General features: G+C 42.2%; 1 protein-coding gene and 1 long non-coding RNA gene across 5 annotated transcripts in view; one reads left to right on the top strand and one right to left on the bottom strand.

Moving 5' to 3' along the window:
- The window catches only part of LOC134416378 (uncharacterized), a 62,287-nt gene extending 49,655 nt beyond the window's left edge, over positions 1 to 12,632 (bottom strand). The window contains exon 1 of the long non-coding RNA XR_010027252.1: positions 12,559 to 12,632. This is a non-coding gene — a long non-coding RNA (uncharacterized LOC134416378). The remainder of the gene's footprint in view (positions 1 to 12,558) is intronic.
- SMAP1 (small ArfGAP 1) overlaps positions 12,125 to 15,117 on the top strand; it is a 91,477-nt gene continuing 88,484 nt past the window's right edge. For 2 of the 4 annotated variants that reach the window (XM_063152970.1, XM_063152968.1), the window contains exon 1: positions 12,125 to 12,337. In XM_063152970.1, the coding sequence (XP_063009040.1) occupies positions 12,220 to 12,337 (118 nt within the window). In that variant the 5' untranslated portion in view covers positions 12,125 to 12,219. The remainder of the gene's footprint in view (positions 12,338 to 15,117) is intronic. The other 2 variants (XM_063152969.1, XM_063152967.1) reach the window with 1 other exon arrangement.

Here is a 15,117-nt window from a genome sequence, read left to right as displayed (position 1 = left end):
TAATCAATGTTCTCTGTGGTCAACAGTGCTTAGAGTTTGAGTCATATGAACTAAACCACATCAGTTGTGGCTGAAGTGTTTTTAAGAACTGGAAAAACAAGACTTCAATGAAGTTTGTGTATGTGAATCAATTTGCTGTAATTGGCTGATGGTGAGGAATGCCAGCTACTGCACGGCGTAAGGAATTAGGGTCTGCAGAGGACAATAGTAATTGAAAACTTCTTTGGAAATATTCTTGTGCACATACCCCTTACTTCTTGAGTAAGAATCAGCTCAAATATGATACATTTGCATATGTTACCCCTAAGTGTACAGATATTAATACTCTTGGATGCTAATCTGAGATACTTTTAAAGGCAGAGAACTGTGGACACTGTATGTAGCCTGAGAAAGCACCAGAGCAAAGACAGAGAGCTGAAGGCCCACTCTGCTCTCCCGGCTGCTGACATTCTTTGTGTGTATTCATTGTTACATCAACATGCACTTCAAAGATGAAATAGATATAGGAGAATTTTAGAGAAATTATTCACCTAAACCCTCACAGTAAGAAGAAAGGATTATTTTCATTGCACATACAAGACAATGCAGGCTGAAATAGCTGAAGAGAATCACTGATGAACACAAGCACCCCAGCACACCTAACATCAACAACAATTTGCTGAACTAGACACATCTAAAGAAAATTTGAGATAATGCTCTCCAGCCAGGTGAAGGTCAGTCTGTTTGTGAAAGGAGTCTGCTTCTCAGACTCCCTGCCAGTCAACATCTGCAGGCTATTTCATCCAGCATAGGGGCTTATGTCAGAAAAAGGTACATAACTGGGCTCCACTAAAGGCCACAGAGGGTGAGAGAAACAGGGGAGGAGACCAAGAAGCTGCATCTCTTGGTTAGACTGAGGTGAACAACAAACGTGCTGTCCTTGGGCAAGTGACCTCTTGAAAAAATCAGCTAACCCCCAGACTTTAACACATTAAACCATGTCTGTCACATTTGGGCTGCCTGCAGCCTGTGCACACTTTGTCAGATCCTACACACCTTGCCCAGAGCAAGTACATCTGTGTGTGACCAGAATAAAACTCAGAAGGAGCAATGCTGTCAGTGCTTGTGTGTCACCTTAAGCTCTTTGTGGCCACTTTCAAGTGGTTCTTTTCTGTAATACTCAATAGCCTTTACCCTTCCAGGAGATTTTTTTTGGTCAAGGTTTCATTGACATTAAAATCAGGTTATTTGAAGGAGGAGAAATCCCATTTCTTCTTCATTTCAATTTACTATTAAATTATTCGTTTTTGCAATAACAATATTTTTTTCATAGCATCTATGCTACAAGTACAATTTCAACAAATTTCATGTGTGGATGTGGTTTATCTTTGAAAATTTAAAGGAAAAGAGTAGGACTCTTCATAGCAATCATTCAATAATCATTCAAAGCTTCAAATTTTGCCAACTGTGTAGATTTCCTCCAATATATTTTTAAATGCTTTCCTTCACCCACATTTGTAATAACAAAATACTTTAAAAATATTTACACTCTATTTTTAGTTTACTAGAAAAGAGCTATTCCATAGCAGAAAATATTACTCTGTTGTTTTGACCACAGATAAAAAATGGCAGCTTTAGGACTAAACCAGAAGGCTGTACCTGTATAAGCAGCACAGCTAAAGCAAAGCACATAGAGCACCCAATACATGCAATTGCAAGCACAACTGGTACCCACCCACTGGGCACCTCTCAGCTGCACACCAGGTCTGCAGGCTCTTCAGCCTTCACCCTGGTTTTCTCAGGCACAAGAATTTCTAAGAAGAGCCTTCAGCTTCAGAGATATAGAATCTAAGACACATGGGGTATTCAACCTCAGCCAGAAATAGAGTCAGAGGTGGGAAAACCTGCTTACTTTCCAATTCTGCTCTGCTGATGTATATTCCTGGGAGCTTCGATTCCAGGGTGAGTTGTGCCAGAAATTCTCCTGTAGCTAAGACAACTTAAAGCTGTAAAGGGTCAACAAAGTGAGGCAGCTGCTTCCAAGTGCAGGAAGCGTTTCCTTGAACCTCAAAATCCATGCCATCTTCTAAAAATAAATGCAAAGCAGATAGATATTACAGAAAGAACAAATGAACACCAAGAAAACATCTTCACATTAATCCAAGCTCCAGGGATGCAGGATTTGATGATAAAATGTTATTTAGCAGCACTTCACCTCTATAAATCTGGTATCACATTAAAAGGAGACCAGTACATTAAGTCCATCATATTAATGGAGAAACAAAGCCCTTGGAGATGGAAAGACTTAATCAAAACCAGATCTGGGTCTACCTGTATTGGATTAGACCCATTTTATCCAGAAAATGCTGTCACTGACTACAGACACATCACAGGAAAGTATAAGAAAACCCACTTACATGTGTTGACAAATCTACCTGGTTACATTATTGTGAGGTGCAGAAGGGAGGCTGATGCAATTGGTGAGTTAAATCTTCAGTAAAAAAAAAGCACAGGAAATTATTATTCTTTCCTTTCATATCATACAAGTAGCTTATGGAAATGTGTGCTAGAAAAGAAAATATGAAAAAGCTCAGATTTGTAGTTTTAATTACACTGTCAATATCATGCAACTCACGCTGAAATTAGAGAGCCACCTAAAGAGCTTACTTAATCTGTCATGTCTCTGAAGGCTGCAACTCAAAGGACATGAAGTCTTGTCTTTAACTGTTGAAATGCAAAGTGAAAAAGTCACCAAAAATATAAGGAACTTGTATAATACTGACATGGATAAATTTCAGTATTGGAGTGACACCCAGGGAAATTTGCTGCTTGGTTATCAGAGGCTCAGGTAGTGAAATTCAGCTAAAACCACAGGAAGTTGTGAATTCCTTGCAGTTGTTTGACTGTCAGGACTTCAGAATCATCAGGACACAGAAAAACCATACTTACTGCTGGTCTTGAGAGATTTCATGGAAAGCAGCCCCAAACTAGAAACAAAATTAAATGTTTATTAACATTCAAAGTGTAATCAAACTAAAAACCACCTCCCATGGAAATAGCAGAGGAAGACACCTGTCCAACAATACCTTTCCATCAGAGGCAATTTAAACAAATATTTGGTTTGCATTTTTCCATTGGTTAAAAGTCATACTATCATCATAGTCTCCCCTGAGGGAGTTGAAAGGGTTCAGCTGTCTATTTCAGCATTCTGATTAGGAATTCTATGGAATAGTATGTCAAAAGGATGACATAGCTGCATGATTACCAGAATTTAAGAACTTTTGTCGCTTAGAAAGATCTAATGTTTGTTAGAACTATAAATTTAAATGAATTGACATTACTTAAAATATGCTACCATTTTATTTTAACCTTAACTGTTGTTCACTTATGAAGGCCTCCTGCTAAGGCTTTACTGCCTAGTAAAGACAATACCAAAAGTCTTGTCGGGCATTAAAGTGCAGCAGCCATGGACATGAATGCTCTATGCCTGAATATTAAAGCCAATTCCTATCAGACTGTGATAGTAAGAACACAGAGATAATGGCTGACCTCGGGTGTGTCCCTTCAACTGAAGATTCAGAGATGATCTCAGTCATCAGAGTTGTAAGGAGCACATTGGTTATTACAAATTGTGCTTTAGAGAGCAAGTAATTATGTTCTGGCTAGCACTAGACTGTTATTAAGTGTGCAATGTTACAACATTTAGACAGAGTCTAAATTACTCTGACACACAAAGTATTCATGTGTTATGTAGAATACCTTCTTTCAATACTTTGCATGTTCCAGGTCATTCCTGCAGCTGATCTGATTACCAAAGACCCCTTGTGCATAACATCCAAGCAATGAGCCAGGTGTAGCAATGTACTAAAGCCATTGGTATGAAGCAGCAGTTGCTACCACACAGCATAGCTTTTCCTTGCCTTTCCTGCAATGGGAAAGGTACACCCCAGTCTGTACCACAGGCTCTGTTCTGCACTTCTGAGGAAGAGAAATGCTCAGCTCTGCTGCTCCATGCCCTTACACCTGTCTTCAAAGAAGCAGGTACTGGAATTTAAATTTAAAAAAAAAAAAAGCAGTGCTTGCTTGTTAAATGATCCTCTCTAGTAGTCTCAACATTACATATATGATGCATTATTTATTTTTTTAGTCTTGAATATCTCTGCTATTTTATTCATTATTTTATAGTACTCTGTTACAAGCTCCATATTTTTAGGAGATAAATACCACCCCTAAAGACTTGCAGTGCATGCTGGAACTATGCATGGGAGTAAAGCCTGAAAATAGACCATCTTCCTGCACTTCAAAGGCCCTAGAATAATCTGGCAGACAAGCGACATTAAAGAACACAAAATGAAGATGCAGAAGAAAGAAATGAGTTGTGGAAAGTAAATCTTGATATTGCTTTAATACAAGTGTTCATTTTGTAGAAAATTTTTAGAAATGAGGCATAAGACTTGTCTTGGAATCTCTAGCAGTCTTTTTTTGTTACTACAAACTGTCTTTAAATCTGCCCTGTGATTCTTACAAGATCAATCTTTTCCCTTTTCTGTCTGTGACTTTTGCACCCATTATCTTACTAGACTTTTTGTTCCATAACCTTCTCCTTTGACTTCCTAAATAAAAAGATCATTTCATATTCAGTAAATTAAACACATGGTTTTCAATGTATGTCTCTGAACAGTACACTTCAAGAAAAAGAAATATGTTTTCCAGATCAAACATCAGAATGATATAAACACAGAAACAATGTGCCTTTGGGGAGTAAGAAAACACTCCAGGGCTGATTATATTTGCCAGAACACTGAACAAGGACTCATCAGATTGATTAAGTCTGTCATAACAACGAATCACAAAGTTATAAAAGACAAAATTCAATATTCTTTCTAAACATAGAAACCTATTTTTAAACCATCAAAATAGTACTGCATTTAGAAAATCCCTGTTGCTTTTCTGTACAAGTATTTTGGGCAGCACTTTGGTATCAAAGATGCTGTAGTAATAAAAGCACAGACACTGCAATGGTAATTTTTCTTTTTTACATGATGTGTGTATGCCTGGGCCTGTGTCAGTAAAGACAAACATGGGGGGAAGGGAAGGGAAGGGAAGGGAAGGGAAGGGAAGGGAAGGGAAGGGAAGGGAAGGGAAGGGAAGGGAAGGGAAGGGAAGGGAAGGGAAGGGAAGGGAAGGGAAGGGAAGGGAAGGGAAGGGAAGGGAAGGGAAGGGAAGGGAAGGGAAGGGAAGGGAAGGGAAGGGGCAAAGGACTAGATGGATTTTGTATGGACAGAAAACTGTTTCTGAAAAGCAGTGCAGTTATGAGGGACTTTCCACAAAATATTTCCTATTCTGTGAAAACTTGATCTGATCTGGAGAGAATTCCAGAGTCAGTCTAAGGCCAGGAGTAAAAAGTTGAAGCAAACTGGTCAGCTGGGGGAGGTCCCAGTTGGATGCCTGTCCAGAGATCTCCTGTTCTCCTGCACATGCTGGGCAGGGCCATGCAACTCTTTGAGCTGCAAATTCTTGGAGTCAGAGCTCACACTCTCCTGACATCACACTTCCTGTCAGTACAACTGCAAGTTTTGTCCAAAACCCAAGGAAAACATCACATCAACCATCACGGGCTTCATGCTTCTAGAGGCAGAAACACAGGAGATTTTTTATCTGCCAGATGTAGCCACTGCCCTGGGAACACATCCAAATATGTTTTTCCTCAAGTGATGAATCACAGAGGGACTGAAGGAAGAGCTTATTTTTTTTCTTTTGTACAGCAAATCACTTTTCTCATTTCTTGAGTATCCAGTAGCTGAGGAAAAACATTTTCCTGCAGATATAAGCTCAGCTTGTGAGTGCTATGGACATTCTTTCCTTGATAAAAGACTCACTGATCACTAAAAATATCAGCTTTTGAAGTAGAAATTATTCTCCTTAAGCATCTCTGGACTGCAGAGACACTCAGAAGCCAGGGTGATTTGTTATAACTTTACCCCCTCAGTCTCCCCCAGTGGGAAATTATCTCAAAGGAGAAAAAGTATTTTAAATGTTTGTCCTCAACTTTTCCACTTTTCTGAGGATGATTCTAAGACAAAAATAGGTAGAATTTGCAGGGAATTCATTGCAGACCTCCAAACAGGTAAGATATAGCACACAATTATTAGTTACTCCTTATCATAAAGGCCAGTGACAAGATAAACACAAATTCTTTCCCACTAGTATTTAAAGAGTACTGCGAAAAGAGAAGGAAAAGCATAATGTTATAGAGTAAAAAAATAATCTCAAATGCTATATATATCTAAATTCTATTTTGTCTGCAACAGTCTGAAGCTTGCAATTCATCAGTTAGTCCTTAACCCACACTCTCTGCAAGTTCCTGACTTCATTGGAGGCAAAAAATGAATCACAGTTCCTATTGTTGAAGAGCTAAAATTAAGATTTGTGAAGATCAAAAACTGTCCTAGCTTTAGTGTCTATCTAGTCATTTACCCATCAACAAAACATTTTTAAGCTTCAAAGACTACCTTTTGCACAGTAGGACATGAAACAGTAATAACAATAGAGTTCAGCTCCCCCTCTTTGTATTTTTTTTCATATTTTTCTCTAGTGTTTCAAATTTATGATTTTGCAACTGATTTTACATTTGATCATTGCTCTTCATCTTGGCTAGATATTAATGACTGCTGATACCTAAGGCTGGTATTCTTATCCTCAAAGCCCAACTGAGCCAAATGCATGACTCACAAAGTTCCATCTAACAGTCTCTGTTCAGAAAACCCAGTCTAAAAATGAGCTGAATGGAAATGAGAAGACTCTGACCGAAACACACAAACAGCCTTAAAGAACTGAAAACACACCATGAGCTTGGAAAGTGCAAAGCATTTCATTTTAAATATCACTTCCATGCTTCCACTGGGACCATATGGAGCTTACATGTCCTTATATTCTACACCTACACTCTCCTGCATTATAATTCACATGGGAATATAGTGGCCTAATACATGCACTAGTTCACAACACAATAGAGCATGTTAGCTTTGCAGTATGGGGTTTTTTTCCCTGAGTTTACACAATTATGACTGACAGCAAAGGTCATTGAAATGAATTTAATCATCTTTCTATTAAATTGCAGTTTCCCCTCAGGCCCTAATTTATTTACAATTAAAATTCAGATTTACTAGTAATTCTCAAGAAAACAAGACTGTTGGTGAAGCATTAGAATTTTTGTCTTAATTTTCAGAACTGCAGTCACATCACAAGCTATTTCAGTGTATTTCAAATGCTCAGCAGCTATAGAAATTAGACTGCCTTTTCTGGGATGTTATAATGTCAATAATTCATCTAATACCAGGTCTTTGAATAGAAGTAAAGAAAGAACCAAGAAACTGGAGGAAAGATTTACTGCCTCTAATATCTAATCTCTCCAGTCAAGTTGCTGTACAGAAACTAGAATTCATTGAAAATGCAGCCTCACCTATAAATCTTGGTCCTTTAATAGTTTTTAACCATCTTAGGAGTGAACTATCACTGTTTGGTTCATTGGCCAGGCAGGAAGGGCTCACACTGTAAGAACACGACTCATGGCACTCCTGGAGCACGCCCCCAGAGCTGATCAACCAGAGTTCCCATTGCAGTGACCCTCCAGGCTGTCAAACACATCATACTCACTTTGGGGAGGATGAGATATGATCTTGTTACTCCTGTGTACACAGTGCATTCAACTACAGTTTTGAAAGTCATGTCCCCAACAACTTTTGCATTGTATTAGGATTCTTTTTATTGCATCAATATATTCTGTCCTACATAGCTTAGGTTTTGTAAGGCATAAATCAATGCATTATGTTCAAATGTACATGTAGTTTGTATATTAGCATTAAAAAGGTTTATCAAGGCAGATTTAAAATTGGGCTTTGAAAACTAAGCTTCCTGATTCTCCAAGGTTAGGGTTTGTTACGTTTTGTTGGGGGTTTTTTGTTAAAAAATACTGAATCCTTCAATACTATTGAATTTGTTTTCAGAGATGTATTTTTCTTTTTAAACAAAGAATAAAAATATGTGGAAACTCTTGGTATAGCTGTAAAGTCTCTGATACAGATGTTATTTCATGTAATGTGATGTTACTATGGCTTTCTCCTTTTTTTTTTTTCCTGATTGAAAATAACAGCGCTAGAGCTGGGCAGGAATTGTCCTACACAAAGTAAATTGCTGAAAAAATCTCATTAATTAAAACAACGCTGAGAATTCTTTTTTAAAATATCTTTTACCACAGAGGAAGGAGACAGTCACCCTGTCTACCCTTTATTCTCAATTAGGAGACACAAACAATCAAGGAAGTCATTCCTTTCCTTCTGACACAGGTCCTTCCAGATGGAAATTCTGCTCCCCCCAGTCAGACACCTGTCTGAGAACACAGCAATCCACCTTCACAAATGTGCTTCTCTCCACTGGCCAGCAAGGGTTCACAGGGTGACAGGCTCACAGCTCAAGGTGTTCTTAAGATTGTGACAGAAATTGCACCTGAAGCATTTGCTGAAACCCAGTGGTTACAGTCAGCATTTCAGGTTGTGCCATTCTCTGCCAGCCAAGGATCACAGGTACCACATTGTCTGACCCGGGGGCTGCCCAGACACTGCAGCACGGGCAGCCAGCTTGGAAGAGCCAAGCTTCAGAAACATGACTGAAATTTCCATTTCCCAGGAAGTTATATATATATATGTGTGTGTGTGTGTGTGTGTGTATATATGTATATGTATATATATAACTTTTTCTTAAGAGCTTGAAAATATCTGAAGCACCAAGCTTTCTTATGAATCAGAAATTCTCAACTCAACAACTCTAACTGGAACCCCATTTATATTTATTTCTGGACTTTGATATTTGAAGATGAGGCATTAGAGAAACACAGCTATTTTAACACCTGCTTTCAATCCAGTTAATAACTTTGCACCTGATACATTCTTTCCCATTAAGTCAAATTTATGCTAATGCTGTCCTGATTAGCAAATACTATTTAAAGCTGGTTTATGGGATGATTTCTGAATAAAGTAGGTGTCTAGACTTGGTGAATTTCAGCTATCAGATTATGAAGTTCACAAACTATTGATAGGTATCTCTGCAAAACAGTGGAATAGCCTGCAGGATGACAAGTAGTGACAATTATGGAGAGATTTTTCTCATGCTGGGGAATCTGCTTTTACCAAACAGAACACAATCTCTAGTATTGAAAACCACAGAGCTCCAATGTTAAAGTTACTTTATGAGAAATTCAGTTAGCCTCATGAAACACTCAGTTCTGAAGATAAAGCTCTTGAAACACAAGGCATGTACTTTAAACAGTTCCAAACCTGGATTGCACAGGCTGTGCACTACAGGGCTTAATGAGAGGTGAAGCAAAGGGCGCCGAGCTGACAGGCTCAGCGTGACACTGGGGATCTTCTCTGGAAGGAGCAACATCCCTGCCTTCTCTGCACCACATGTCATGGCATGGTGTGGGCAGACCTGAATTCATTCTATAAATCATACTGGATCCCGAAAAACATCTTTTCTTCCTTTCTCCCCCTCTGAACAATGCTTTTGGCAATAACTTCACATCTCCAACATTCTGCTGCTCTTAAGGATCTAGAAAAAGCAGCAAAGGCACAGAAGGGATACATTTTTGCTCTCCTTCAATTCATTTGTGCTCTGAGGGAAACACCTAATGATGTATTTACAGCATGCTGTTTTCAAAGCACTATCTATTAAAATATTAATAACCTATTCATCTCACCCCATGGTGAAACAGGTGATTTCATATTTCTACTACATTACAGAAGCAGAAGTACTTAGAAGAATAATTTTCAGAACTGAACACAAGAAGCAAATCATCATGCTCAACAGTCAGAAGATGATATCTCACATCAATCAGGATATATCATCTAGTTCTAAGGCACTAAGGAAAAAGCACATTCTAAAGAAGACAGTCTGCACAGCTGTGTAGGTTTTTTCAAGCACAGCAACTGGATCAACAATCACCTTACATGGGAAGCATCGCTGTATTTGTTTTAGAATCAGAGAAACTGATGCACATTAAACCAATTGCTTAAAGCTATTTGATACCTTCTGGCAATATGGCAGAGAGTTCAGACTGTGTAACCTACAGGTCAAGCCTGTCACACAGAAAAGCAACTACTATTTTCTTCTAAAATGGCAATGCTGCTCCTTATCTAGCACATGAGAAGCAAGTTCATGTCCTTTTCTCTCTCTGCCCACACTCTTGCCTTTCTGACAAGCATCCTGGTTCTCTGAGTCCTGGGATAACAGTAAGGAGTACAATCATTCTTTCTAGCTGAAGCTGGTTTTCTCTAAAAAAATAAAAAAACCAAACCAAACCAAAACAGTAAAAAAAATGTAGCCCACTTTGGGCTAGAAAACAGTTATATGCTTGTAGATAAAGTATTCAGCTAGAAGTCAGTCCTGCTTAATGTCATGTTTAATGTGCTTCAATAATCAATAAATTCAAGTCTCCGGGCAAAGGCTGATGGCAAATATCAGGATACAGTAACATTTTTGTTACACACCTTCTGCTAGAGCATGTCTTTGTATTTTGGCACTGTAAGGCAGGTGGAGCTCAACTTTGCTGTGCCATTCTATATTTTGTGCTTTTAACCCTTAATGCCTTCCCTGAGCAGGATGCTAAACCCTCTATTAGAATGATGTATTTATGCCATATCCTCACTTTGCAACCTCCTACCCAGTAACTCACTGGCCAGGAGACTCCCACTGTTCAGGCAGACCTTAACTCTCTATTTGAGGGAGATGTAAACACATTTTCCCATCTTAGGTGCTAGTTTAACTACTAATTAACTTAATGTGTAGTATTTTCATTTTTTTTTCTGTTGCAACTCTTCCACACTTAGGGGATATTTAATTCACTGTTGTCTCTGAGAAAGAGAAAGATAGAGAGAATGATTCAGTAATTTAGTGGCTGAGAAGGAAAAGACCTGAATTTCCATCTGCCTCACATAAGCATTTTATAGGCTATATATAGGCTTCAGCTTTTTCCAGAAGGGTTGGATTAGAGGCAAAAAAATGCAGCAAGCTAGAAATGATCTGACAAAAAGGATGTTACTGGTGAAGACTCTGTAAGAGAGTACTCAGCAGCAGAAAAGGGACCTGATACAAAATGGAGGAAGGGGACAACAGAGACACGGCATTTTGAGGGGCAAAGTGTAGAGGTGCACTCTTGGTCCTAGGAAATCGGGCTCTGCTTTTCTGCAGGTACTTTGGATCCAACTCTGACCTCCCAGAGCATCTCACCACCTACACACGAGTGGGAAAGCCCAGGTTTCCTCACTGAGAGGTCTCTGCCGCCTGTACAGCTTTATTTCAGACAGAAACACGTACTCTCAGAGAAAGTTCACGGGGCGAGTTCCGCCTATGGCAGTGTCCATTCAATCAAAACGCTCTAAGAGCTTTTTATTCTCTCCCAGCACCGGCCTGGAGAAAGAGACAATGTCCCAAGGACACGGGGTGCCCGATGTCACGGACCTGCAGATCCCTTAGCCGTGTTTTGAGGTACTTGCCACCGCTGGGTCGGTAACACACGGGCAGGGGTGTCCGATCGCTGGGCTGTGCGTTTCAGGGTGTTCACACAGCGGGAGAGCCGCGGGCTCCGGGGCACCCGCACCGCTCCCGTCCCCTCACGGGCTCCGGCACACCCGCACCCATCCCGGGCTCCGGGGCGGCCGCACCGCTCCCGTCCCCTCACGGGCTCCGGGGCGCCCGCACCGCTCCCGTCCCCTCACGGCCGGGCCGGGGCGGGGCGGGGCGGGGCGGCGCGCGCTCAGGTGCAGCGGCTCGCGCCGGGCCCCGCCCTTGCCCCGGGCACCACCTGGGGGGCGGGGTCAGGCGCCGGCGGATGGACACATCACCTGCTGTGGCCGACTAACCCCTGACCTCTCATGCCCGGGCACAGCGCCGTGCCCTTCTAAAGCCAGGACGGCGTGGTTTGCTCGTTGGGAAGCGCCGCAGAGGGGCGACATCGCGGCGCGGCCTCGGGGACCCGGCGGACTATTTGTCACCTCCGGCTAAGGGACTGTCGTGGCCAGGGTGGGCGTGTGCGCGCGCGCCATCCCGGTAGCGGGCGGGGAGGGAGGCGGAGGCGTCCGCAAGTAGTTCCGGTTGAGGAAGTCGGCGCTCGCGGCCGCCGGTTCCCGTGGCCGCGCCAGGGCAGGAGCGTTCCCGGCCCCGCTCCAGCCCCGCTCCAGCCCCGCCATGGCCACCCGCTCCTGCCGGGAGAAGGCGCAGAAGCAGAACGAGCAACACCAGGCCATCCTGGCCAAACTGCTGCGGGAGGAGGACAACAAGTACTGCGCCGACTGCGAGGCCAAAGGTACGCGGGGCGGGGGGCGCGGGGCCCGGCCCGGGCTCGGCGCTGCCCCGGCGGGTCCCGGCTCGGGGCGGCCGCGGGGCCCCGCTCGGGGCCGCGCCACGTCCGCAGGGGCGGCGGGACTGGCGGGCGGCTCCTCCCGACAGCGGGCCCGGGGGCGGCGGCAGCGGGGGTCGGGGGCAGCGGCGGCGCAGACAGACAGACAGACAGACAGACAGCCTGACCTTTCGGTGTGAGCCGCGCTCCGCTCTTCCCTGGGCTGGGCTGCAGCCGCCTCGTCCTCCGGCGAGGAGCCCCCAGCCGGGCTTTATGCAATGACTGGCCCAGCCCTTTCCTGAAGTTTCACGGCCGCGGCCGCTTCCTGCGCTGCCAGGTATCGATCGGAGCGGGCCGTGGCCTTCGGGAAGGGACTGGCCTATGCCAGGGGTAGGTGCCAGATGAGCTGGATGTCGGCTGTCCAAAACAATATTCCCTGCCCTGCTGACTCAGTCAGAATGCCTGGCTCTGTGGATCTGGATGTCTCAGTCTGGTTAAACGTGTCACAGATGTGGCTTTGGCGATGAATAGAATTTTAAAGATTGTATCACTGGCAAATCTTACAGTGCTTTAATTTTGTTTTCCTGCACAAAAGTAGATATATATTTGCGTTTGTATTTACCTTGGATTCTGTGGCTTTCAAATGGAAATTTATAGCACATCCCTCTTTCATCTAGAGTCAATTTATTATGATCTTGTTGTAGGTAAGGTGGCTGCACAGTAAGTTATTAAGTCTAATGCTTCCTGAATAACAATTGGAGTTCACGGTGTATGATTAATGCCAGAGCTGCCTTGTTCAGTCCTTCTCCACATAAAGTGGAGGTGAAGTGTGAGTGAGCTTCGTTTGAGCAACCAGAAATGGCAATGTTTGTAAATTCACTTCCCATCTGTGTGTGCCACTGGATTTCCCTGTGCACACAAGTCATGCCATGCACAATCACAGAGAAGACTGTATTGTCTTAACGTAAACTCTTAGAAGTACAGGATATGGACTGCACCAAAGATAATGGGTCTGTATATTTTGTAAATAACTCTGCCTAACCATTTCCAAACAGAGCTCCTCTTGCCCCCTGACAGCTGGTTACCATGTAAATGACTCTTCATAACCAGTGGCTCTCTGGAAAAAGCACATTTGTATGTTTCATCTGTTATTGGCATTTTTATTTTCATGCTGAATGCTGCTTAGTGTTGCTTGCTGATGGAGTTCCACATGTAATTGTTCTGTAGCATTGGCCTGAGGGCTATGTTGCTCAAGACTGGAGTCCAGAATTCTCCAATCACTTGTCCCATCTTCCAAGTTTTCTCTTCTAGCTCTGGCTTAGTTAAAATGTTTGCACATCTCTGTAAACCCTGAGTGCTCTGTATCTTTTGCCCTTTCAGTTCAGCAGTGCTGGCACTTTCAGCTTCCTTTTCCTTATATTTGTGTTAATAAGTGGTTTTATTCACTGTTCTTTTCTTTGGTGCTTTCTTTCATAAGATCAAGTTTTGGTGTATCTTGAATTTGGTTTTCTTTTTCCTGTTCAGGTTCTGGAGGACCTACCAATATCTTGACCAGGCTGTCTTCTGATAGTACTTGTTCATTCAGTTTTCCAGTTTCTAGTAGACTGTTTTACTTAGGTACCTACTAAAATCTGATGGCACTTTTGAAAGCTTCTTGCTTTTCTCTTTTGTTGAACTTCTTTTTTACTGTCTCTGTATGCCAGAAGCCTGGCTTGCCTCCACCCTGTCTACAGGAAAGGTGGCATGAAAATACTGGATGATGCAATGTGAGGGACTTGTGGTTTGGCAGTTCCTTTTTTATTTATTCTGTTCTTCCCTTCAAGTTTAATTTGCGTTTGCTTCATTCTGTTGTAGTAATTTTGATTTTAAATCCTGTATTATATTAGCTTTGTAGTGCTATCTGACTTTGCCTGTACTGTGTATGTTTGGGGGTTTTTAAGAGTTGGAAGGAAGAGTGTGGAATGATAAACTTGCTTTAGTTGCAGCTCTTCTAAAGGCACTCGACTGAGATGTGGCCATATATACACAGTTTGTGGAGATTTTTTGCTTGAAGTTTAGGAAGCTTCCTTCAGGGAAGGAGGGTTGTGTGAACAATGTTGAGATGCTTCCACTATACCCTGAAGTCTGGATTTCCATGTACCTTCAGAAGACAGCTCAGAAAAAAAGGAAACATAATCAGTTGTTAAGTTGAAAATCAAGCTTATCATGAGCATGCAGTGCCACTGTTGAACTCTGCTTAAAGGCTGCAGCCAGCTGTTTTTTCCTAATGTGTTTCATGTTTAATCCATGGTGTATGAGTGCTCATGACTTGCTGCTGCCTGGCAAAGCTGTAGTTTTGCTAGTCCTGGAATGCAGAGCTGTGTGAGGCAGCAGCTATTAACGTGGCTCTGTTAGCTAAGCAGAGCCTGTGAGATCTCCTTCACTTCTTGCAACACTGGCAGCATCCCTTTCATCTCTAGTCCTGTTTGTTATTAGTCTGGAGCTTCCTATGGTCAGTTCTACTGGAGAGCCTCTTGATCCTGGATTCTGCAGAAATTAACATGACAAAATGTTAACGACTTCACTTGTGTCAGTCCTAGTTTGGCGTGTCTTTGGTTTTCTTCATGTAATGTATTCTTTTTTTTCTTTGCAATGTTGCAAACTTTAGTTTCTGTTACTTTCCTCTCTTGTGTGAACTTTGCTCCTTTGTCTGTCCTTCTCCCTTCTGTTGCTCAGTAGGAGGTTCCAAGTTCTGTGTTTTGTTTCTT

Source organism: Melospiza melodia, chromosome 3 (genome assembly GCF_035770615.1).
Source record: "Melospiza melodia melodia isolate bMelMel2 chromosome 3, bMelMel2.pri, whole genome shotgun sequence".
Lineage (NCBI taxonomy): Eukaryota > Metazoa > Chordata > Aves > Passeriformes > Passerellidae > Melospiza > Melospiza melodia.
Note: the sequence above shows the minus strand (reverse complement) of the source record. Positions and strands in the feature narration are given on the sequence as shown.